Below are 24,840 nucleotides of genomic sequence, written 5' to 3'. Positions count from 1 at the left end.
CCTTGAGAGAAAATTGTATGTTGTTGTGAATCTAGATCAGAATACCTACTGGGTGAGATTTTGGAGCAAGCATTGTCTCATGTGGTCATTTTAGACTGATGCCCCCAAATATGTCTGTGCACACTTTAAACATAGAAGCTGAGCTTGATGGTGTGGAACAAGAACATCACTGTATACTCGAAGAACAAAATCCCAAATCATAATGTTGGAACACTCAGCCAGGGAGAGGCAACAGCCCATTGAAAGTGTTCCTCAGAGAGAGCTCTGGGAGATAACGCTCCAATGCTGGCACTGCGTTTGCATTAACGCTGCCACGCTCTACTAGCGACTCTACAACTGCCATGCCAGTTTGAAACTCCTTTGCATTTCTGCTGGGAGCCTCGCTCAAAGTCTACACGGAAATAATACGCGTGCATCACTATCACATAAACAAGATCTGGAAGCCATCAAACACAACGAGCCGTCATCCCGACAGCCACAAACTTGTCTTGATGTTTTTCTGTAATTTGACATATGTCAAGAGGACAGGAAACGTAAATTCAGTCAAGAATACCCCCCCCAACCCTACACCCCGCAAACTTCGATTCCCATCCCCGACGCCCCCCACCAACCCAGCTCCAGTGACAAGAGATAATTACTGTGAGATTGATCGTCTGCTAAAAGTAACTGAAGCAAAAAAATCGTTTGATGCCTGGTGCAGAATGCGAATGGCAGCTAATGGGTGAAGCTGCAGAAGAGGTCGTCCTGCCCGTAATTTGACTTGATGAAGCATCCTCGCCGGGCCCGCATGAAATATGCTATTGATATTCAGCCAGCTTAACTTCCAGCCCCACCAAATCCCTAACCTACCCTCAGCAGAGCAAGGCTCCGCATTGTAGTGCTAAATGAAGAGGAAAATGTAAGTAATGTTGAGTTATGAATCCATGATTTCAACAAACTGACCTCAAAGGAGGGCATAATCCTTCCATTTGCAAAGCAGGGTTATTATCGTTAAAGGTGCACTGGCTGAAATTGCCATCGTCTTGTTTTCAGTTACTGATACCATTGTAGAAATGCAATATTTGCAGTCAGCCATGATTCATTTATTCCACTCAAGAAAGTGTCCAGTAACAGGGGGTTACAGAGATAAAACGAATAGTATTCAGTTGCCACCGAATTATTCATGTCATGTGAGTGTAATGATTTTAAACATATTTTATTTTTAAAAGTCCTTTTCTTTGTGTAATCCCTATTGAATGAGTGAAAAAAACTGAGTGCACCTTTGACGCAATCTTAATGTTCACGCAGGAACTTCCTTTGTTCAGTGCTTAACACAAGTCCTCGGGTGATCATATGAGCCACTGTTCACAAGCTTCTGTCATAGCACAACTTAAATTTCTGGTTGTCACCAAAACCTATCGTATGCCTAAAGAAGTCTTGAAATATGATGCACAAGCCACATTAACTACTTTTTTGATAATTTTGGGTCCTTTTTAAAGTTTTTTTTTGTGTAAAGACATCCCGTTACATTCATTAAAACATCTTTTGTGTTCAATCATAAGAAAGTAAGTCACACAGGTTTGAAAGGTGTGTGATTTACAGGTGGAATCAAGGCTAAGTCATTCTTGTTTGAAGTCCATTTTCAGTTTCCTAATGGAGAGTGTTTTCAGTCTCTGTTTTCAGTGGAGGAAAACGGCATTCTAGTGTGGATGACAGGCGTAAACACAGCTAAATTTATGAGTTGTCAAACAAAAATGTATAAGTGTGAATGTGGCTTAAATTATTACTGAATTTTTATTTTTGGGCAAACTATTCCTTTTAAATGAAAACCAAATGGAAAACCAAATGGTTAACTGAAGTAAAAATGCAAACTAACACAATTGGAAAACATAAAACTTAACAAAAATACAATGAATGACTCCACAGCAAACAAAAGTAAAATAAATAATATAGCTGCAAGCAGCAATTACGGGACCAAGCACCAACCCATGACTTTCCATTCCACAGTTCAGTGTGCTATCCACTACACCACACAACCACAACTTTGCCAGTCAACAAAGGGACATGCCAAGCTTAGAGGAATCACAGCCGAGCACAGCTGTTACCATGATCAACTTTATATTCATGGGACTTTTCAGCAAATATGCAAATCAACATTTGTTTGGGACAAAGCCCAGCCTCCATTCAGTAAGCACAAGACAAGAATCTCCAGATGTAATGCATGACTTGCTGAGGTGGAGATCAAACCAACAGCTCTAGGAACTAAAGTCAATAACCTCAGGACATAATGTCAAAAATGCATAACAATTTTCTCTTACATTCAACAATGCATTCGAAAGATACATATCCGTTTAAAACAAAACATATATATCAGAAGAACAATAAAAATAATAATAGAAAGAATTCCTGCAAGTAGAAATTATCAGGGACAATTCCTGAAACCATTAATTAAGCAAAATACAAAAAGCTGCAGTACAACAGAAATCTATCCAATTAACTTGCTTATGTCAGTATTCAAACCCATGACCTTTTGAACTACAGTCCAGTGCATTAACACACTTAGCCACTCAGCTGACATGCTCAATGAGTGGCGAAGAGTGGCAAAGAGACATTGCAAGGTTAGAGTCAGCACACAAGTGTGGATTATCTTTTGAACTGCAGTAGGTATCCATTCAGAATAGGCTTTTTACCACTGCGATCACCGCGTGAATGGATCATTAGCAGCTCTAATCCACTAAGGAGCGCTATAACCCTAGAATTTCAACAGGCCAGAGCTGAATGCCTCAGAGTTCTTTCTCCTAACGTAATGACCATTAAGTTGAAGGTGGTAAGGACAAGTTAAGCTTGAAGAAGAACAACAAACGTGAAAACACAACAATTTATTTATTTTTTCTGGCTAAATGTTGCAATGGAGACGCATGATAAAGACTTTACTGCAGCATTCAGTGAGGACGTCCACGTATTGGAGAGTTATTTGTTAGCATTTATTGATTCACATTTAATTAGACAGCATTGTCATTTGTGAGTATTTTAATACATATGCACATACGTTATGAGCAAGCATCATTAGACCGCATATTCAAACAGTGACTTCCAAAAACTGTTTAGACTCTAAACCTGTGCTTTCTTTTAAAGTGCCGATAGGCTAGCCCATATTTTCTATTTTTAAACAGGATTATCAAATGTGAATTAATTTATATTTATACCATTGTGTCATATTATGTTCTCCTGGCAATAAAAAAATGAAAGAAAAATTGAAAAGAACCATTATTTATGGGAGCAGAATACTTATTAAATTAAATATTGGAAAATATTGGAAAAAGAATCACAATTTTCCATTACATGAATTAGGGTGGAAGTTAGTATTGTGACCACATTATTTGTATAATATTTGTCTGAATACATGCGTCTGAGTTTTACGGTACACACATGATAACCAGAAAAGCTATGCAGTTCAAACCTGTAGATTATGAGCTTTGTTATTCATTATCTGTCATAGTATTTTATTAGCTGTTAATATTTGCTATTAACCAATGTTGCCCCAAAGCTTGATAATATTGATTATTTTTCAGAGTGACTATTTTCTTTCAGATGTAACCCCAATAGTCTATTGGCAACATAGAAATACACAACAAATTCCTTGTTAGGGTTGCTCCGATGGCATGGAGCATAACTTTTAGTGCATTATTTACGGCTTTAGAACCCTTTTAACACTTTATATCAAGACATTTTTCTAGATTTTTTTTTTTTTTTTAACAGACATATGTTTTAAACACCCAGAGCTTCAGCGATTCATACATTAACTCAATGGGGGGAGGTGTTTAATTCTTTTGTTTGAGCTGAAAAGGGTGCAGTGGGCACACACATGTTGCCAAGCAAAAACATGATCGATTACATTAGCAACATTGAAAAATATATATTTACGCTAATAACAAACAAACTCAGAGGGGCTTTATTAATTCTGGCAGTTTGTTGTTCATTCAATACTGATTGATTTTATAATGTCACATAATATTTGGGAGCAGCGTTTCGATGAGAAAAAGACGTTCAGATTTCATACAATGTAATAATCTGACAAGACCATCATATTGTGAATGTGAAGCACAAGTTAACATTGCTTGATAATGTGCACCATTTCACACCGAATAAAGAAACCTAATTTTAACATAAAGATGCTCGGTACTGATATTGCCGCCTAATAGCTCAAACTGTTAAGCTCAAAAATGTTAAGTTGTGCTGGTCATTTTTTTAACCAGATCGAATCTCCTGCCTCTAAGTTTTTTTGTATTTGTTTTGCGTCATTCTACCCTTCGAGCTAATTATACCACTTATTTTCATGTGTACAAGGATGCCAAAATTATGTAGTAATTTTATTCAATACTCAGCCCCAGTTAATCCATAACACCGGAGAATGACGTAGAGGGAGCCCTCACTATCACAGCGCGGCGACAGGCGTGATGAAAGAAAACAACAAACACACCAGCAACAAAGTTTAAAGGACGTGAAACTTTTAAACTGTAAACATGATAATCCAAGATGGCGGCCACTGTGATTGGCGGAGTTTTAATGTAAGGGTCCATTTGAATCAACAAGAGGACTGTAATCATAAAAGAATAAATAAATAAATGAAAAAAAGAATGGTGTCTCTTGGACAAACGGTTTAAAAGATAGGCACTATAGAGTTTGTACTAGAGGTCCCAAATTTGCTATGGGGACTTTTCTATTCCAAATTTCATAATTTTCATGCAAACGGTTCTATGGGCTGCCATAGACTCCCATTGGGAGGAATAATAATAATAATACTAATGGACACAAAAGGGTCTACGCACCTTCAGTGCTTGGCCCCTAATTAACAGTCCATTATTTGTTTAAGGGGTAAACTACAAGCGTATCACATCCACACCAGGACTTTGTGCCAAGATCCCAAAACACCCAGCATTTTAGTAGTCCATGATATCATCCAACTTTTTTCCGTTGGTGTCTACAGTGCAAACAGCAGGATGTCAGCTCAAGTTGACTCGAGTTGAGGTTAATGAAATTATGCTGCATGTGGGTGTCATGAGCTTATTAGGGTTTAAAGCAGATCAGTGTTGAACAAACAGCAAGGGAATAAGATGAATCAAATTGCGTAGAGGAGACAGTGGGAGCAGGGAGCAGGTTAAGAGGGTCGCACTCACTCGATCGCAACACTGTCTTACCTAAATGAAATTGGAAAGCAGGACAGCGAAACATTCTTTTTGCTAATTTGCATTCAAAAATCAACAAGGCTCATTATTTAAGGAACTGCAATTCCTTATGTGCCAAAATCTCATTAGAGCTCCGCTCTGAGCAACGGTGTTTACCACACCTAATCGAGCTATTTATCTTTATTGTGCTGGGCCTCATGTATGTTTGCTAAAATTAATACACATCTCAGCCAGCGCAAAGTGCAGCTTTACCAGATGGATAATTGATTTTACAGTGAATCGAAACTGTTGAGCCATAAAATGGGCACATTAGCATGCATATTAATAACACAAATAAGAGGGCGAGGCCGTCGCCACTAGGCCAGATTAAGTGACAGTCTTTATTTACTGTGTTGCCGGGAGACGGAAGGTGCCTGCCGTGGTGACGACATGGCTTAATGAGTCTTCTACCCAGCCTCAGGTACCTCTCTCTCTCTCTCTCCCCCTCACATTTTGTCATATTCGTCAAGTCAAGTCAAACTTTATTTATAAAGCACATTTAAAAACAACAGTAGTTGATCCAAGGTGCTGGACAGTTTAGAAATCAAACATATAAAACAAAACAAACAATATATAATAAAAGATCATCAAACAATCAAATAGTATCAAAAGACAATGAATAAAAATACGATTTAAGGGCAGATTTAAAAATAGCTAATGATGGAGCAGACCTCAATTGGCCATTCCCAAGGGCTAAATGCTACACTTTAAAGGTGAAGTGTGTAATTTTTGTGCTGTTAGCATCTCCAAATGGAATAATACAAAAAAAAAAAAGTTTTTAAATATGTTCTCAAAGGTCTGTCTTACCCATCTGCCATTGGTCAAAAAAAACAAAAAAAAAACACACACAAAAAAAAAAACAAAAAAAAACAACAATAATAGTCCTGCCCCAAATGTCACAAAGTCAAAATATTTATACTTTTGGAAAATTATCTATATATATACAGCATCCATCCATCCATCCATCCAATCATCTATCTGAATTTAAATTAACAGTGTTATCATTTCTCTCAGTGTTCCTCAATGCCTGTGCAGCTCCTCTGTTTCTTTCCCATAGGTGCTGGCTCTATCACTATGGTAATCCTCTACTGTCAACAGAAACCCATCCCACTACATTTAAAGTAATCTCTCTAAATGTCATTGGAAAAGCCCATGTCATGTATATTTAGTCTGGTTGTCTGGCATTGCTCCTCCTTAAGAGTAGAGTACACAAAGCTGCTGTAGTCTCGAGAGAGACCGAGGAGCCCAGATATTAAGACTTTGCAAACATATGAAACAGCTCTTGCAAAGAGCAAAGTTAAAGATGGCCTTCTCATGGCATACAACACCTCGAGAACTTATAATGTGACGGTTAAGTGTGTAGTTTAGTGGTATGATCCTGTTCAGTTCAAGAATTGTTGTCACAAGTTGTGCCTAAAGCAGTAAGTCACAAAAGGATGTGCATTACAGTGATTTTATGGCATGATATGAAGGGGAGTGCCTAAAACCACTTTACTCATGGTAAAATGACTGTAATGCACAGACTTAAGTGGTTTTGGCAGTAGCAATATGATAAAAGACACAAATGTTCAAAAAATTAAATGTATTATTAATAATAATCTAAACAAAATGCCAAGTAATATAGTTAATTATCCTAACTGTAAGTTGTTGATGGTTGTCAAGCAGCAACCTGGTGCATTAAAGGTATAGTTCACCTAAAAATTACAATTCTGTATCATTTACTCATGTCGTTACAAACCTGTATGCCTTTCTTTCCTCCGTAGAAAAAAGGAGATGTAAGGCAGATTCTTCACCTCGGTTATCATTCACATTCTTTGCATCTTTTTTCATACAATGAAAGTGATAGTGAATGAGACTAACATTGTGGCTGATATCTCATTTTTGTAATGTAATGTAAAGTTAACAGAATTTTCATTTTTTGATCATCTCCCTTTAATATAGAATATGTAGTCACAGGTGTGTGTTTATAGTCATTATACGACAGCTTTGAATGACTCGTCCAGTCAAAATTTAGAGTTGGATCTATCTGTTTTATAATGAGTTTGTTATGATGCCTGAAGTATTAAGATTATTACTTTTATATATTGAATATCTTGTTTATCTATAACTTGTCATCTGATTTCAACATTTAAGGAAGGGGAGTTCTACATCACTTTTTTTTGTGTACTTCAGGCAGTAGTATATTTAATACTTTTATCCTTTCCTCCTCCTCTCCCCCATTCCCTCAGAATTGAGCTCTCCTCAAGAATGATCTTTGATTTTAAAACCGACTCTTTGGTTTACAGCACAAAAAGCCTCCTTTCAGAAGCAGTCAATAAAAACAGAAAACTTCATAAAAGCAAGTTATTTCTTTTAAGCCTCTACTATAGCACTGACCCTCACCAAAGAAACTTTGACAGGATCAATATCTTCACATAGACTACTTCCCACCAGTCTGCCTCTGCAATGTCAACCTGAATTGATCCAAATTATGTCTGGCCTAACTTAAGGTGAAGTATATTTATTCTCCTCAACACCAACTCACATTTGTGGCCGAGAGCCAAGGATAAGCCACTAGCGATCAGTCGGCGCGAGCTCGCACTGTGCACAGCCTATAACTATTACAGAGATCTCTCAGGTATTTTTAAAGCTGTTTTGGGGAGAAGAAACTGGGCTGTTTTGAGACTATACTGCCTTACAAGGCCAATACGCAGTAACCACAACACTGAAACTGAGACAAATGGCTTTAAAGTTTTTGTATTGTCCAGTCAAATGTGGATTATAAAATAGTCTCACTCGGTTTTCTCTGAATCTGAGCATAGTTTAACCAAACCCGTCTGTCATAGGGAGATCATAGTCTAAGAGACCCAATTTCGGGTGACTCATGACTCAATTTTGTCAAAATGTGTGACTAAGACACCAAATTGCTAAGTTTCTATAGAGCACAACAGAATTAATCTGAAAGCTCTATAAATTGTTCTCACATGATTCTAGTGCATTCCCTCTGGCTTTTCCATCAACAATATGGCTGATAAGTCCGATTGCATGAAAAACATTGTTGTCTTCTTTTTGAACACTGGCCAGATAATTAGTGTCTGGGCTCACATTGTAATATGCCATTGTGACAGAATAAGAACAATGGGTCTTTGGGCTGTAGCCAGGTAAAGAGGGACGCTCTGTGACCCGTCGTTCAATGCTGGCAGCACGACAATTTGAGCATGTGCGTTAGGTTGCATCCCCTTTTTATTAATAGCACGAGCAGGAGCAGGCAGCATAGTAAATGCTGCTGATTGCATGTTTTCGTCTTGCTCCCAAACAGCCGAAGATGTATTTCAGATAATAAAATAGTCAAGGGGAAGCCAGCTCGGCCTCCCCAGCTTCATCATTAAAAAGTTCTGCCTCAGCAAAGACGACAAAGAGGCGGAAAAAGCAGATTGCGAGTAAATTCCCAGCCAGCGCACTTTTTCAGTGTTTTGCTCCTCTTTCGAATGACTTCTGAAATCATTCAATCATATTTGTGCTGTCCTGTCTGTGAGACGCAGTCGGTATTAGCATGAAGGAGGCCAAGGCTATGTGGCGATGAGGGACTTTAATCCGTGATGTCCTGCCAAAAATATCTGCCTGCCATTGTCTTGCGCTGTCGTGTCCTTCATGATCGATTAGCCTGAGCTATAAAAGAGGGGTTATCGATCAATGACAGTCGAGAGGTGAGGGAAAAATGTTTTTCTTGTGTAACGTGTGTATATTGTGTCAGAAATTAACCAGGGCTTTAGGTAAAAATGCCACAGAAAGTGGCAATATATATATATATATATTACTCGATATTTTAGTATATTGCGATTAAATCTATGTGTGTGTGTGTGTGTGTGTTGTGTGTGTGTGTGTGTGTGTGTGTGTGTGAACACACATTGGCCATTTGTGACACCTTGCCCCAGTGGCGGAGGTTTCATGTGAAAAGTAATATTCCCTCATCAATCCCGATCACCACCATAAAAACAACGTCTACACCTCTCTTTAAATTCACATTTGCAATAAACAGCCTATAGGCTTTTCAGCCAGATTTAAAATGTAAAATAATGAGGCACAAAACAATTCATGAAACAACAAAACATGGAAAAGTAACCTACAAAAATACCAAAACATTGTTTTGGCCTACAAACATTGTAAGTGATAAATTGTATAAATTGATGTAATAATAAAAATAAAAAAAACATTTGTCCTTAGGACACATTTAAACCTTTTAGTGAAAATCTGCCTTCATAATATACTGTAGTTGACCCTGGCCTTAATGTATGCAGGTGTAGTTTGATTATGTTCACTTGTTTCCCAAGAGCTATAACAAAAAAATGATGATAGTTTTTACAATTTTGGAGTAGATGTTTGAAACCAACGTATAATACCTCTACTAGAAAAAATGCACAATTGGACTTTTTACTCCAAATCATATTGTTTCTAAGATATAGCCTTTGTGTCAACTTTGTAGAGCAAATTAGCATAGAGCATACAGAATGTGATGTCATTAGAAACGTCATGAGGAAATTGCATACCTTTGTTCCAGTAGTGTACCTCGCTTCCAGCTAGGGATATCGTGATTATACAGTTTCACTAATAACCAAAATTAAAAATGTCACTGTTAATTTAACCATAACATTTAGAATTGTCTCGGTTACGTGAAGCGTAACCCTGGTTCCCTGAGTGGGAACGAGATGCTGTGTAGTCATATTGGGATACGCCCTGAGTGTCACGTGGTCTGAAGTACTTATACAATCACGGCAATTTATTGGCACTTAAGCGATGCCCCTAGGGAGCTACATCACGGGCTTCATAAAGGCGCTTGTTTCATGCCAACGAGTCAGATTTTCTGCATGTAGGCACAAGCCTGTGCAGCTGCTAGAGGGTATGGCCATCTTACGCAGCATCTCGTTCCCACTCAGGGAACCAGGGTTATGCTTCACGTAACCGAGACGTTCCCCTTTGTAGGAACTCAAGCTGCGTAGTCGCATTGGGAACGATATACATTCACATCATTCGAACAGTAGCTGCCAACTGTCTACGCCCATGTGGAAAGCATTTATTGGCTCACAAGCCAGCTAAAGCATCTGAATAAAACAGAGGGAATTATGAGTTTATTCCTGTTCCAACAGAGAGAACCTGGGAAGCAGGAGTCAAACCCTTGTCCAGATTATAAAATCTAACAAATGTATGCAGAGAGGACCATCCTGCCACCATACAAATGTCCTCCAAGGATGCACTTCTAGCCAAAGGCCATGAGGATGCCATGCTCCTCGTAGAATGAGCTTGAATACCCAAAGGTGAAGGTAAACCGCGTGCTTCGTAAGCACTTGAAATTGCATCAACTTGCCAATGAGACAGCAAAACACCCCTGTTGCAGCCACCAAATTACACAAACAACTGCTCTGACTTATGCCACTGGCTAGTACAGTCAACATAAATGCGCAGTGCCCGAACTGGGCAAAGCATATGCAATCTTTCATGCCCCTCCGACTCAATTGGGGGAGGATAGAAAGCCTGAAAATTAATAGTCTGTGAGTGAAATTATGTAGAAATGACCTTGGGCAAATAGCCCAAACAAGAGCTTAACACCACCCTTGAACACCCTGGTGCAAAATCCATATATAAGGGATTAACCGACAGGGCATGCAAATCACCAACCCTTTTAAACGACGCCAATGCCACCAGCAGGGTCATTTTAAGAGTCAGAAACTTATTAGCGACTGTTGCCAAGGGCTCAAACGGAGAACCCGAGAGTGCCTCCAAAACAACAGATAAACCACACAAAGCCTGCGTACCCCGCGCATAAAGTGAGAGACAAAAGAATGTCTACCAACAGAGACTCCATTGATAAGCACGTGCTCAGCCACTATAGCGGCAGCATAGACTTTAAGCGTTGCAGTGGCAACCCTGGCCCCAAAACGCTCTTCCAAAAAATCCAGCTGTACACCAAGAAGCAAAAATACGCCACTTGAACGTATAAAGCTTTCTAGTTGATGGAATTCTAGCATTCAGAATGGTATCAAACACAGCGGGGGATAACCCATCATTCAAAAGAGCGCCCCGTTGAGGGGCCTTACCCATAACTTTCCATATGTCCGGTTGGGGGTGCCAAATGCTGCCCCAAGCCTGAGACAACATGTGTGCTCTGACTGGAATGTCCCAAGGCACTTTCTCCAGGATAGAGAGCAGAGTTGAAAACCATACATGAGATGGCCAAAACGGCACCACTAACCAGCCAAACCCGATCCTCCCGAACTCTCTGCAGAACTGCGTGCAGCAGACTGATCATTGGAAACGTGTAAAGACGCATTGTCAGCCACTGATGCGCAAACGCATAGGTTTACACACAGCCCTAGATTGCTCAGATGGCTGAGAATGACATCTCGATGTTGGGCTGCCAAAGTCTCAGAGTGGGCTAGCACCAGATAATCGTCGAGATAATTCAAAACACGGATGTCAAAGCCACATTTACGCATTTTGTGAAAGTGCGTGGTGCCAGTGCAAGTTCGAACGGAAGGATGCAAAATGTATATGCTTTACCCATGAAAGCGTATCTGAGAAAGCACCTGTGCTTCGCCGCAATCTGAATATGGAAATAAGCATCCTTCAAATCTTTTGTCACAAACCAGTCCCCCGGCTGCACTTGTGACATTATTTGCTTCTGCATCAGCATTCTGAATTGACATTTCATTAGTTTGGAATTCAAAGTCTCAAATCCGGAATGGGGTGCAAGCCGCCATCTTTTTTTGGGACCGGAAAATAACGACTGTAAAAACCGCACTCTCTCTGAGAAGGGGGAATCTCCTCTATTGCCCCTTTTTCTGTGAGAGAATGAATTTCCCGAATCAAAAACGGGGCTTCTCAAACATAAACTTCTGTTAGAATGACCCTGTTGAACACCGGTGGAGTTTGCCTGAATTGAATTATGTAACCATGCTTTATCGTTCGAAGTACCCAGTTCGAAATGCCCTGCAGCTGCTGTTAAGCCGACAGACGGGCAGACAGAGGGATTAATGCATGGCTTTTGCCTGCAGCACAACCTGTAACCACTAGATGGCGCACTTGGCTTACTTTTGGTGACTGCCCCCGAACCAGCGGTACAGTGGAGGGAAGCCTTCACTCCTCTACTACTGAGGCTGGTTGTAGGGAATTTGATAATGTTTTTGCCTTTATTGTACTCAGGCATAAAAGATGAGTGCCCTATGCCTTTGCAGCAGGTATGCTGACAGAATAAAACTTTTCCCTGCATTTTGAATGGGAAAAAAATTTACAAACATTGAGGAAAAAGTTTATTTGGGAAAACTGGTTCGCCACAACGGCCCCGGCATTCTTTATGGGGGGACAATGTGTGGTACTTATGTTCACTGTGTGTCTTGTGTACACTTGTGTTTGATGAACATTTAATTCTGTTATGCATGTCTCGAGACCCTTGGTCATGGAGACAGAGGCTGAATACGGAATGTGAGTTTTAAATTTTTGCTCCCCAGCGCAAGCTGCAGGGGGAAACTGAACTATATTCTGGCTGTCGGGTGTTCGAAGCGTGAACAATGGCGAACTCAACCCGATGCTGTCTTGAGGGCAAACAGGAATGACACGGATACATTTGTAAGGTCCGGTTTCATTCACCAAATGGGGGCTCACCCTTCGTTTCACTGCAAGTCCATCTGGCTAACTTCTGGTGTCCTGCCAGCCTTTTAAAAGGGGCTGGTCCAACATCCAAACGCCTACGCGGACACGCCTGTGATGGCAGGAATGAACGAGGACCCCAGTCCTTCTGAGAGGGTGTAAAACTCATGTCCGGCGCCTTATGCAGCTCACTGGTGGTACGTTGCGAAGATACCGAACGTGAACGCACCAGAGCTGCAGCGGACTTTTCTCTCTCTCTACGAAGAAGCATCCAGTCCAGCTCCCTCATCTAAATCCCTCATAAAATGGGCCTGGTAGGCTTGCAGAACTACCACCATGTGCAAAGCCGAAACCGCTTAGCTTTGTCTGGGTGGTTAGTGGAGCTATTACTATGGTTATGGACGGAGTCTGTGTAGTGCTTGGCCAAGTATTGCAGATTGAACGTGAACTATCAATTCACATGAAACTGGGGCTACAAACAAACTTCAAAATATAACTGAAGAATTCTATCTACTAGACTCATATCCACCAAAAAAGCGTCTTAAATTGGCTGTTTGGGAGCATTTGAATGATTAAGGGTTACTGAAGACGACGGATGTAAAACATGCGTACAGAAGTCATATAAAGGTACACATCCTAAAAATGGAACAGGATGTTCCACTAGTCGTCGGACATCAATTTTTTTTTTTTCTCAAACGGTAATCTAACCATAAAAAAACTCACCACAGCATCCCTTCTTCCAGCATGTTTATTATTATACAAAAACCTTTGTAATCTTGATGTTAATTTGATTTCATAGGTAATAGCTTATCATAATTATTCAGATTGAGAATTCATTTCAACTAATTCAGTTGAAGTATTTGACATAAATGGACAGCACATTGTTTTAATTTGGTAAGAAAAACAATATGCCCTCTTAAAGGTAAAAACTGCCCTATAAAATCAATACAAAATGTTAATACAACAGGTTAAGTTTTGACACTAGTGTATATGTGTATTTTAAATGGCATACTGATTTATTGGCACGATATAGGCAAGCTCTGGGCAGTCTAAGCCATTTATTTCATGCCTGGATTTTCCTCTCTCCCCTCAGGTTATCCAAACATTGTAGCAACGTATGGCCGTGGATACACTGGTTTCGCCCCAAGTTACAGCTACCAATTCCCTGGTAAGTTCCATCTTGTTAAGTTCTGTATGGTGCTTCTCTCTCCTGCTGCTATGTGGTAATGGCCTCCCTGCTGGCCGCCAAACTGACAAACACCAACATATACCCATCCCTTGCTCCTGCTAAAGCCCCATGCTGGAAAACTTTAGTGTGGTGCTTTACACTTAAATACACCATTCACATACTCAAACAGTATACATTTTGATGTACAAACACTCATATTCTGCCTGGTATGGCCCTCCTGCTGTAGCTCCATATCCACATTCATGTAGCTTTACAGATAAAACAGCCATAAAGATGCTTTTAAAACCCACACAAACTACAAAAGAGCCCATTGGCATCTCATTTTCTCTCTTTTCACTGATATAATTCACACATTAAATAATACAATAGAATTCTGCAAATCACACCAAAATCTTGACTCAGCAGGGTTTTAGGACATCCTGACAAAGATGAGTCTCTTTTTGTCTTGGGAAAATGTGATGCAGCATAGTAGCTCTATTATTTCACTGCTTAGTTCACAGAACTGGCCATTGATAACTGGTTGGCGAACCTGAAATGGGATGTGTCATGTATATCATATTAGAATGTAGCACCCACTGTTTTATCTAGTGCTTCTGAGTGTACTGAATGACTGAGGCTATTGTAACTTTCTGCCTAACATCTCCATTTGTGTAAATGATGACCGAATTTAATTTTTTTGGGGTGAACTATCCCTTTAAAGTCAACATGAAATGACAGGATATTAATTGAGAGAAGAAAATGCAGGGAGGAATTTGATTTTATCTATTCGGAATTGATTGGAAAGACTTGGTAATGTCAGATTAAAATTAAAGTTGTTTTAGAGGCAGAGCAAGTTATTCCATTTGATTAATGACTACAAAGTAAAAAAAAAAAAATTGGAATAAGCACATATGAATCTTTCACAAAAAGCTTAGAAACGTGTTTATTAAACTAAATAGGGTCAATTTCGATTACATGTTGACTTTAATTTGACACCTAGTTGATGAAAACTGAAACTCCTCATGTATTTCTGATACAATTATTTTTGCAAAGCACCAGTCAAAGAGGCTTTTCATCATTGCATTGTTATACAATCTAATATTATGCAGCAGTAGCATTTCTAACAGTCTATGCAAATGAATGTGTTCTTCGTAAATGTGAGACAACAGCTCTTCACGATTTTCAAAGCGCTGTCATGTTCAAGCTATTGATGCTCAGCTGCACGTATGTAGCTGTATAGCATCCTTCATCTTTGCCTAATCAGAGTATTTTCAAGAGGGGTTGCAACTTTATTTATGTGCATACATTTTTTTTATTTGTTTGTTCTTTGCTCAGAGGCCCTCACTGGCATCTTCAAATGCTGAGATTCTTATGTTGACATGGCTGTTAAGCATAAAGGTGGTTGTTTGTTGCATTGAAAACTCTTAGTTGTCTTCCCCTTTGATGCCAATGCACAAATCAACCTCAAACAATCTGCACAGGCATCCCAAACTAACCATTGAGTGCAGACTGAATATTCCAGTGGCGACTTGAATAAATAAATGAAGCGGGGGGTAATGGATAATGAGAAAGTGTAAATTGGCAGGTGCTTGTGGAAGAGCTACTGTGACTAAGACCAGTTAGGGTGATTAAAACATCATTGTGGGCTCACTCTTTTTAGCGAGTAGACTTATTATAGTGCTATGCCAGTGTTTCCCAATCTTATTTGTCTTATGTACCCCATGGCCCTATCGGTAACGCTCAAGTACCCCCTCGTCTAAACCAAATGAGAAATTTTATTTTTAGGTCATATTGTAGTGTAGATGATGTAGCATCAATGAATGTAGTTTGAATGCCGCGCTGCAACAGCTGGCTGATCAAATCACAGACACGGAACAACAATACCCGGACTAAGTTATTATTATTCTCGTGGATTTTATCAAAGAAAACCTCACACGTGAACTGCCCAAATACAAACAGCACATTACATGCCCAACCAGAGACAGAAATATACTGGATCATTACTACATAACAATAAAGGATGCATATCGCTCTGTTCTTAGAGCAGCTTTGGGACTATCTGATCACTGTCTGGTTCATCTTCTTCCAACCTACAGACAGAAATTAAAATCTGCTAAGCCTGTATTAAGGACTGTAAAGAGATGGACCAACGCAGCAGAGCTGGAACTACAAGCCTGCTTTGATTGCACTGATTGGAGTGTTTTTGAGGCTGCAGCCACAGACCTGGACGAGCTCACAGATACTGTTACATCATATATCAGTTTTTGTGAGGATATGTGCATTCCTACTAGGACTTATTTAACATTTAACAATGACAAACCATGGTTTACAGCGGAACTCAGGCAGTTTCATCAGGCCAAAGAGGATGCTTACAGAGTTGGGGATAAATTCTTGTACAGTCAGGCCAGGAACACACTGAATAAGGGAATCAGAGTGGCTAAAAGAAGATAAAAACAAGTTTTCAGCTAACGACCCTGCATCAGTGTGGAGTGGCATGAAACAACTTACGAATTGCAGGACTCCTGCCCCCAACCCTGTGGTGGACCAACAACTGGCTGATGACCTGAATGTGTTCTACTGTAGATTTGAAAGGCCCAATCTCACACCCCACACCCACTCTGACCTTCACTTCACACAAACACCAACACCTCCTGCAACCCCCCTCCTCCCCCCTCCTGCTACTCAACCTGCACTTAAGATCTGTGAAGATGATGTGAGCCGTGTCTTTCGCCAACAAAGGATAAGGAAATCACAGGACCCAGATGGCATTTCACCTGCATGTCTTAGATCCTGTGCTAACCAGCTGGCCCCCATCTTCACACAGATCTTCAATAGATCACTGGAGCAGTGTGAAGTCCCATGCTGCTTCAAAGTTCCACTATCATCCCCATCCCAAAGAAACCAAAACTCACAGGACTTAATGACTACAGACCTGTCGCCCTGACGTCTGTGGTCATGAAATCATTTGAGAGACTGGTGTTGGCCCACCTGAAGAACATCACTGGACTCTTTCTAGATCCCCTTCAATTTGCTTATCGAGCAAACAGGTCTGTGGATGATGCAGTCAACATGGGATTGCATCATATCCTGCGACATCTGGACCGACCAGGGACATATGCAAGGATCCTTTTTGTGGACTTCACAAACACCATCATCCCAGCTATACTCCAGAATAAATTACACCAACTTTATGTTCCCATGTCTATCTGTCAGTGGATTACCAGCTTTCTGATGGACAGGCAGCAGCTTGTGAGACAGGGAAAACTCACTTCCAGCACCTATACAATCAGCACTGGTGCCCCCCAGGGATGTGAGCTCTCCCCACTACTCTTCCCCTCTACACCAATGACTGCATCGCCAAGGACCCCTCCGTCAAGCTCCTGAAGTTTGCAGACGACACCACTGTCATCGGCCTCATCTGAGATGATGATGAGTCTGCATACAGAAGGGAGGTTAAACAGCTGGCTGTCTGGTGCAGTCAAAACAACCTTGAGCTGAACTCGCTCAAAACGGTGGAGATGATTGTGGACTTAATAGGAACACCCCAACACTGACCCCCCTCACCACTCTAAACAGCACTGTGGCAGCAGTGGAGTCATTCAGGTTCCTGGGCTCTACCATCTCACAGGACCTGAAGCGGGAGACCCACATTGACTCCATTCTGAAAAAGGCCCAGCAGAGGTTGTACTTCCTTCGCCAGCTGAGGAAATTCAACCTGCCACAGGCGCTGCTGATACAGTTCTACTCAGCAGTCATTGAGTCTGTCCTCTGCACTACAATAACTGTCTGGTTTGGTTCAGCTATGAAATCAGACATCAGAAGACTACAAAGGACAGTTCGGACTGCTGAGAGGATTATTGGTTGCACCCTGCCCCCCCTTCAAGAACTTTACACTTCCAGAGTGAGGAAAAAGGCTGGAAAAATCACTCTGGACCCCACTCACCCTGCCCACTACCTTTTTGAACTGTTGCCTTCTGGCCGACGCTTCTGCGCTCTGAGCACCAGAACCGTCAGGCACAGGAGCAGTTTTTTCCCTCAGGCTATCCATCTCATGAACAGTTAAATTGCCCCATTGAGCAATAAATATGTGCAATACACAGTTTAGTCTTTCTTATATTTATCCAACCTCTTCTGCCATTTCATTCCTCTGAAAAAAAAAACTAAAAAACATTTGCACTGTACATAACAGATTTGTATTTACACTGTACATAACAGGTTGTATTAGATTTTCACTACTCATGTGTATGTGTGTATGTATGTATGTGTGTGTCTGTACGTGTGTATAATTCATTCCACCCCCTGTACCTCATCCATTTTTTGGAGTTGTGCCCACACCTCTTTAGTATTCCTCAATCTTTCTCTTATAAATAGTGTAATACACACACACACAAAAATTATGAAATTAATAATAAATTATTTTTTTATGATTATTTCATATCTACAGTATATAAGTTTACTGTCACAGGATATCTATGTCTGTGTTTATTACAAGAGAAATGATTATTATATTCATACAAATAAATACTATATTGCGTTGATTTTCTGTGTTACAATGGTGAATTATCAGTATCCCATATCTGTGTACACATACATATCATACATGCTATTTCTTATACAAAGTGGCATTGATGTTTCAGTGATTGACTTGATTACATTTGACATTGCTATTTGATGAAGAAACAACATGAAAGTAAACTATAGCAATTACAGCACATGAACAGTATGATATGACTATTGTCATTTTGGTGTATTACTGAAATTATGTAATTTGTGCATCTATTTAGACTCAGTAAGTACCTGAGAAAATACTTATGTGTTACTTATGTATAGCTCTTGTGTAGCTGATGGGTTATGTGTTGCTCAATATGTGTTTGACAGCCAGTTGTGTCTTTTGCATTATCTCTTTGATATATGAAAATTAAACATCAATATTTAAAAATATATATTTCATTCTATAATTTTTCTAATTATTTTGAAAATATTTTGAAAATCTTACACTATCTGGGCATTTTGTAGATCCATTTGTGATAGATATATGTGCCGGGTCTATAAAGACCCAAATATGTAAGAGTATTTTGTGAAATTCCCATGCATTTATGAGTTAAAATGGCTATTACTGTTAAAGGGGTCATGAAGTGCTATTTTTTATAATTTCATTATCTTCCCTGAGGTCCAGTGATAAACTTATAAAAGTTTTTTGTACCGAAACAGTCACAATTTAGTAATATATTATAATTTTTCACCCTGTTTTTGGCCCTCTGTCTGAAACACTCAGTTTTGGCCTAAGTGCCTCCTTAAAACTTCAATGTAAATGCCCACTGTTATGATTGGCTTACATCATGCAGCCCCTCAAATCCAGCAAACAAAATCAGAAGAGAATGAACCTCAACATTATAAAAAAACTGCAGGGTTTACATATAACGCACATCCAACACATTGTATCTGAATATATTAAACTGTTCATCTCAAGCACAACTGTAACACTCAGCACCATAAACTATCAAACAGTCATGACATTTGAAATATTCATGAATGAAATGGTTTACTTATGTTTTTGAAGTGTTTTTAACTGTCCCATCCTTCAATAACAGTTCGTTTGCAATGCTGGAATCATATTATGACTGTTCACAAGCAATCAACATTAACATGAGCAAAAAAAAACAACACCACATCAAGCACGGTGAAATTACGCACACAAATACTGAACACGCACTGAGGCACACATTGTCGGAAACACAGTGAAATGGTCAAAGACATCCATCATCCATCGTCAGAGACGTCCACCATCAAAGACGTCCTATGTTTACATACACCAACAATTAAAAATAGCACAGATAGGCGAAAGAATGCATTCATGACTTAAGTAACACAGGCAGCAGCTGAATGAAAGACAACTGCTTCTCCCTTTCAGAGTTGTAACTTGACAACGTGTCTTTTAAAAGCAGTGAGATACATGGCAGTGGTCAAAGAGTCTATGTCGTGCATGTTCATATACAAAATAATCCAAAATAGTACAGATGGGTCCCCTTAGGTGTTATGTTAGGAATAGTTAGCCACACAAGACCTCCTCTCTTGACTTTTACTGCACACCAGTGAGCGGGGCCATGGGTGCGATGACGCATGTTGTGGGATGTAAATACAAATGAGCAATGTGTAATGACGTCACGAACAGACAGATTTCAAAACAAGACAATTCAGCAGGGTGGCAACTATAAATTCACTTTTTAGACTGGGAATTTTTGAGTTCTGAAATTTACAGTATGTTTTTATAGTACAGTTACCTCTTATGTCTAAATATCAAGGAAAATTAGATTCTCCATTTCATGACCCTTTTAAAATCAATATGGGAGAAAACACACTCACCATGTAGCTTGTTCTCAAACTAAATAATATTACTTTTAAATTTAATTAGATATTGGTTTGATTTGCTGAGATATTTGATGGAATGAAAATGGGACAGAATTAGGGCTGGGCGATACATCGAATACCCACGATATAATCACAATGATTTTGCTGACGATGTAAAATTCAACAATATTGTGAATATCGCGATTATTTTAATTAGCCTTTTATTTTGCCATTAAGTTTCATAGAGTGCATCAGTAGACAATTTCACGATCCTTCAGGGCTGTATAATTAATCAAAATAACATCAAAATGGAGATATGATCATATGTGATTAATTAACTGCTAAAAGCTGCAATTAAACAGATAAACCTGGTCTGTGTGCGCTTCAGAAGAAACCAGCGACGTGCTGATCTGTGTGCATGCGTGGGGATCATGTTTTTAGCACAGTTCATCTGCATTGTGAAGTACTGCCGGTTCAAGCATTCATGCAATTCCAAACATTAGTAACCACTACAAAGTTATTATACAAATCTACAAAAGCGGAACAGTAAAGCAGAGTTTGACAGCGGTTCACAAGAAGCGAAACTCATAACTGTCAAACAAACATTGCATTTGCTGTTTCTTAATAAAAGTTCCTGGTGAAGGTGAAATAAACACGACTGCATACAGTTTCAATAGAAGTAAATAGAACAGAAATATATTAATTTATCTTTAAAAAATCTTATCCTGAAAATAATAATAATTCAGTATTATAATAATAAACTTGAATGGGTTACACAGTAATAATTTAGTACTATGCAATATTCATCTTGTTTTGCACACCTTGTTCATTCACAAAGAAAAATGTTTTAGTAAAAATATATGATGGTAAATAAGATTTTTATTAAGCTTCCATGTATGATTGTATGTTAAATATAAGTAGAAATGTGCAAATCAATGAAAATTATTACATTTTACTCTCTCTTGTGTTAATTTAGTGAAAAACTGTGGGAAACACGCCTTCATCATTTTTAAATAGATTTTTATTTAATACCTTTGAAATATTAATTCTACATGGCTACAATCGCTGTTTTGATGAAATTATGGTTCCTCTGATTTAAAAAACAAACAAACAAAAAAACACTTATGCTATTTCAGAGCAAAAACATAATTATCGAGATGTATATCGAATATCATCAATTTGCTGAAAAATATTGAGATATACAGTATATACAGAGCTGTTATCTGAGTTACCATAGACTTTGTCAGTTCGAACCAGTCTGGCCATTCTCTGTCGACCTCTCTCAACAGCAATGCATTTCCGTACAAAGAACTGCCGCTCACTGGATGTTTTTTGTTTTTGGCACCATTCTAAGTAAATTCTAGAGACTATTGTAAATTCTAGAGCCCATCTGGCACCAACAACCATGCCACGGTCCAAATCACTAAGATCACATTTTTTTCCCCATTCTGATGGTTGATGTGAACATTAACTGAAACTCCTGACCTGTATCTGCAAGATTTTATGCACTGCACTGCTGCCACACAATTGGCTGATTAGATAATCGCATGGATGATATTTGGTGCCAGATGGGCTGGTTTGAGTATTGCTGTAAATTTAAAATATGAGTATTTCTGTAAATTTAAATTCTCTCATCATTTACTCACCCTTGTGCCAGATGTGTATGACTTTCTTTCATCTGCTGAACTCGAAGATTTTTATACGAATTTCTCAGCTCTTTTGGTCTATACAATGCAAGTGAATAGGTGCCAACATTTTAAAGCTAAACAAATCACGTAAGTCAGCATAAAAGTAACCCATAAGATTCCAGTGGTTAAATCAATATCTTCAGAAGCGATGTGATAGGTGTGGATGACAGATCACTTTCACATTCTTCTTCTTGTGTTTTTGGTGATTCTAATTCTTCTCTGCATATCGCCCCCTGCTGGGCAGGGAGAAGAATGTCTAGCAAAGAAATGACAAATATTGATCTGTTTGTCACCCACATCTATCATATCACTTCTGAAGATATGGATTAACTACTGGAGTCTTATGGATTACTTTTATGATTCCTTTATGTGCTTTTTGGAGCATCAACATTTTGGCACCTATTCACTTGCATTGTACTGACCTACAGAGCTGAAATATTCTTCTAAAAATCATAATTTGTGTTCTGCAGAAGAAAGGAAGTCATACATATCTGGGATGGCATGAGGGTGAGTAAATTATGAGATAATTTAGATTTTTGGGTGAACTATCCCTTTAAAGTGATCGCTCAGCCATAATTTAATATTCTGTCATCATTTCCCAACCTTCATGTTGTTCCAAACCCGTGTTACCTTCTGTATTTTGTGGAACACAAAATATGTTAGACAGAATGTTAGGGACTGACAGTCTCAGTCACATTCACTTTCAAAATATGGAAAGAAAAAAAAACACTTTCACTGAAATTAAATAGTGAATATTCTGTCTAAAATCTCCTTATTGTGTTGCATGGAAGAAAGAAAGTGATGCGGGTTTGGAACAACATGATGGTGAATGATGACAGAATTTCCATTAATAATAATAATAATAATTCTGTAATACATGTTAAATGTGTATTAAGTAATGGAATATAGGGGAGTTAACGTCCATTATGTCATTTGTGAATGTAATGAATTACAACGAGTTACTCTTTTATTTGGATACTTTCTTACTCTTACTCAAGTAATTATTTATGTTAGTACTTTTACTTCTACTTGAGTAATAATTTTTTTAAGTAATTGTACTTTAACTTGAGTAAAGTTTTTGGCTACTCTACCCACCTCTGGGACCTACACAATATTAGGCAGGTGGTTTTAATGTTGTGGCTGATCGGTGTGTATATACATACATACATATATATATATATATATATATATATATATATATATATATATATATATATATATATATATATATAAAATATACAGGGTTGGGAGGGTTACTTTTGAAATGTATTCCACTACAGATTACAGAATACATGCTGTAAAATGTAATTTGTAACGTATTTCGTTAGATTACTCAAGGTCAGTAACTAATTCTAAATACTTTGGTTTACTTCTTCAGCACTAGTAGATTTTTTCACTTGTTTTGACTATAAAAACTCTGCCAGTACAGTAAGACAAAATACACATGTTAAAATACATTCTTTGAAAAACCTAAATATCTTATGTAGTGTTGTTTCTAAAACAAGATCAATCAAATTGATCTTGTTTTATGGATTTTTAGATATTTTTACAGGAAAACAATGCAAAAATTATCATCAAGAATAAGATTTTTGCCCTAATATCAAAGGTCTTACTTGAAAAAAATTAATTATGATCCAACGTGAATTTTCTTGATTAAAAAAATATGATCGTGCCTGGTAACATGTCAATGTAAAATGGCTAGAAATAGCATTTTAGCTTAGCGTAAAGCTGACAATTTACCCAAGGTTTATTTCTGTTTCTTCTGTTCCAAACTTACTTCAAACTTACTTCTCTGTCTGCTCGTATGAATGTAACACATCATAAGAAAGTGTTTTACCGCTGTTCAAATGCACTTTGGATCGCATCATTTATATGTTTAAATGTTTTCCATCTGAAAGGACTAAATATTAAATGAAACAATTGACAATAAAATGCAAAGTAATCTCTTCAGTAATCAAAATACATTTTGAATGTAACTGTTACTTAAATTTTTGTATTTTTAATACGTAATCCCATTACATGTATTCTGTTACTCCTCAACCCTGTATATATACATACAGTGTACTGTATATACTGTACATTCCATATGACAAACAATTTTCTGAACACAACACTTAAAACACAAATATTAATGCTTTCTTTTCTTTTAAAGTAACTAAACGTGTTAAAGTAATAGTTCAACCAAAAATGAAAATGTTATTGTCATACCCTCATGTCATTCCAAACCCATTTGAATTACTTTCTTCTGTGGCAATTTTGAAAAATGTTGATGCTACTTTTTTCCCCATACAATGAAAGTGAAGGGGGACTTTCCTTTTGTGTTCCACGGAACAACAATACAGTTTGAAACAACATGAGGGTAAAATAAATGATCTCTTAAAGGCAATTATTACAACAACAACAAAAAAATCACAAGATTTATTAGTTTTAGTCATTTTAGTCTTCGACAGCCCAAATATGTTTATTTACAGTCACAATTTCTGTTTTTATAGGTTTAACAAAGCATAAACAAAATGTTTCCATGAACCCTTTTGGTACGTGTACACCTATTTGGGAATCACTGTGCTATGCTTGCAACAGTTCTGAGCCTAGCAACAAATTGGAGTTACCTCAGAAATATATGTGTAGGCCCATATCTAAATACCACCTCCCACCTGATGCTATAAATAGCCAAACAACTAAACACATACAGGTCCAGCCATGCCAAACATCTCATAACGCGTTCTGAAAAGCAGTCGAATGTATCGAATGTATATTTTTAGTGATATTGACCCTGACTATAGAGCTGAAGGACTTGCTGGCATATGAGTCA

The 24,840-nt window shown here is 38.4% G+C and overlaps 1 protein-coding gene across 9 annotated transcripts in view; it reads left to right on the top strand.

Annotated features, from left to right (window-relative positions):
• The window catches only part of LOC127421751 (RNA-binding protein Musashi homolog 2), a 418,524-nt gene that overhangs the window by 316,730 nt on the left and 76,954 nt on the right, over nucleotides 1–24,840 (top strand). For all 9 annotated transcript variants that reach the window (XM_051664845.1, XM_051664841.1, XM_051664843.1 and 6 more), the window contains exon 10: nucleotides 13,918–13,992. In XM_051664845.1, the coding sequence (XP_051520805.1) occupies nucleotides 13,918–13,992 (75 nt within the window). The remainder of the gene's footprint in view (nucleotides 1–13,917; nucleotides 13,993–24,840) is intronic.

Source organism: Myxocyprinus asiaticus, chromosome 31 (genome assembly GCF_019703515.2).
Source record: "Myxocyprinus asiaticus isolate MX2 ecotype Aquarium Trade chromosome 31, UBuf_Myxa_2, whole genome shotgun sequence".
NCBI lineage: Eukaryota > Metazoa > Chordata > Actinopteri > Cypriniformes > Catostomidae > Myxocyprinus > Myxocyprinus asiaticus.
The sequence above is the reverse complement of the archived record's forward strand: the minus strand, read 5'-3'. Positions and strand labels throughout refer to the sequence as shown.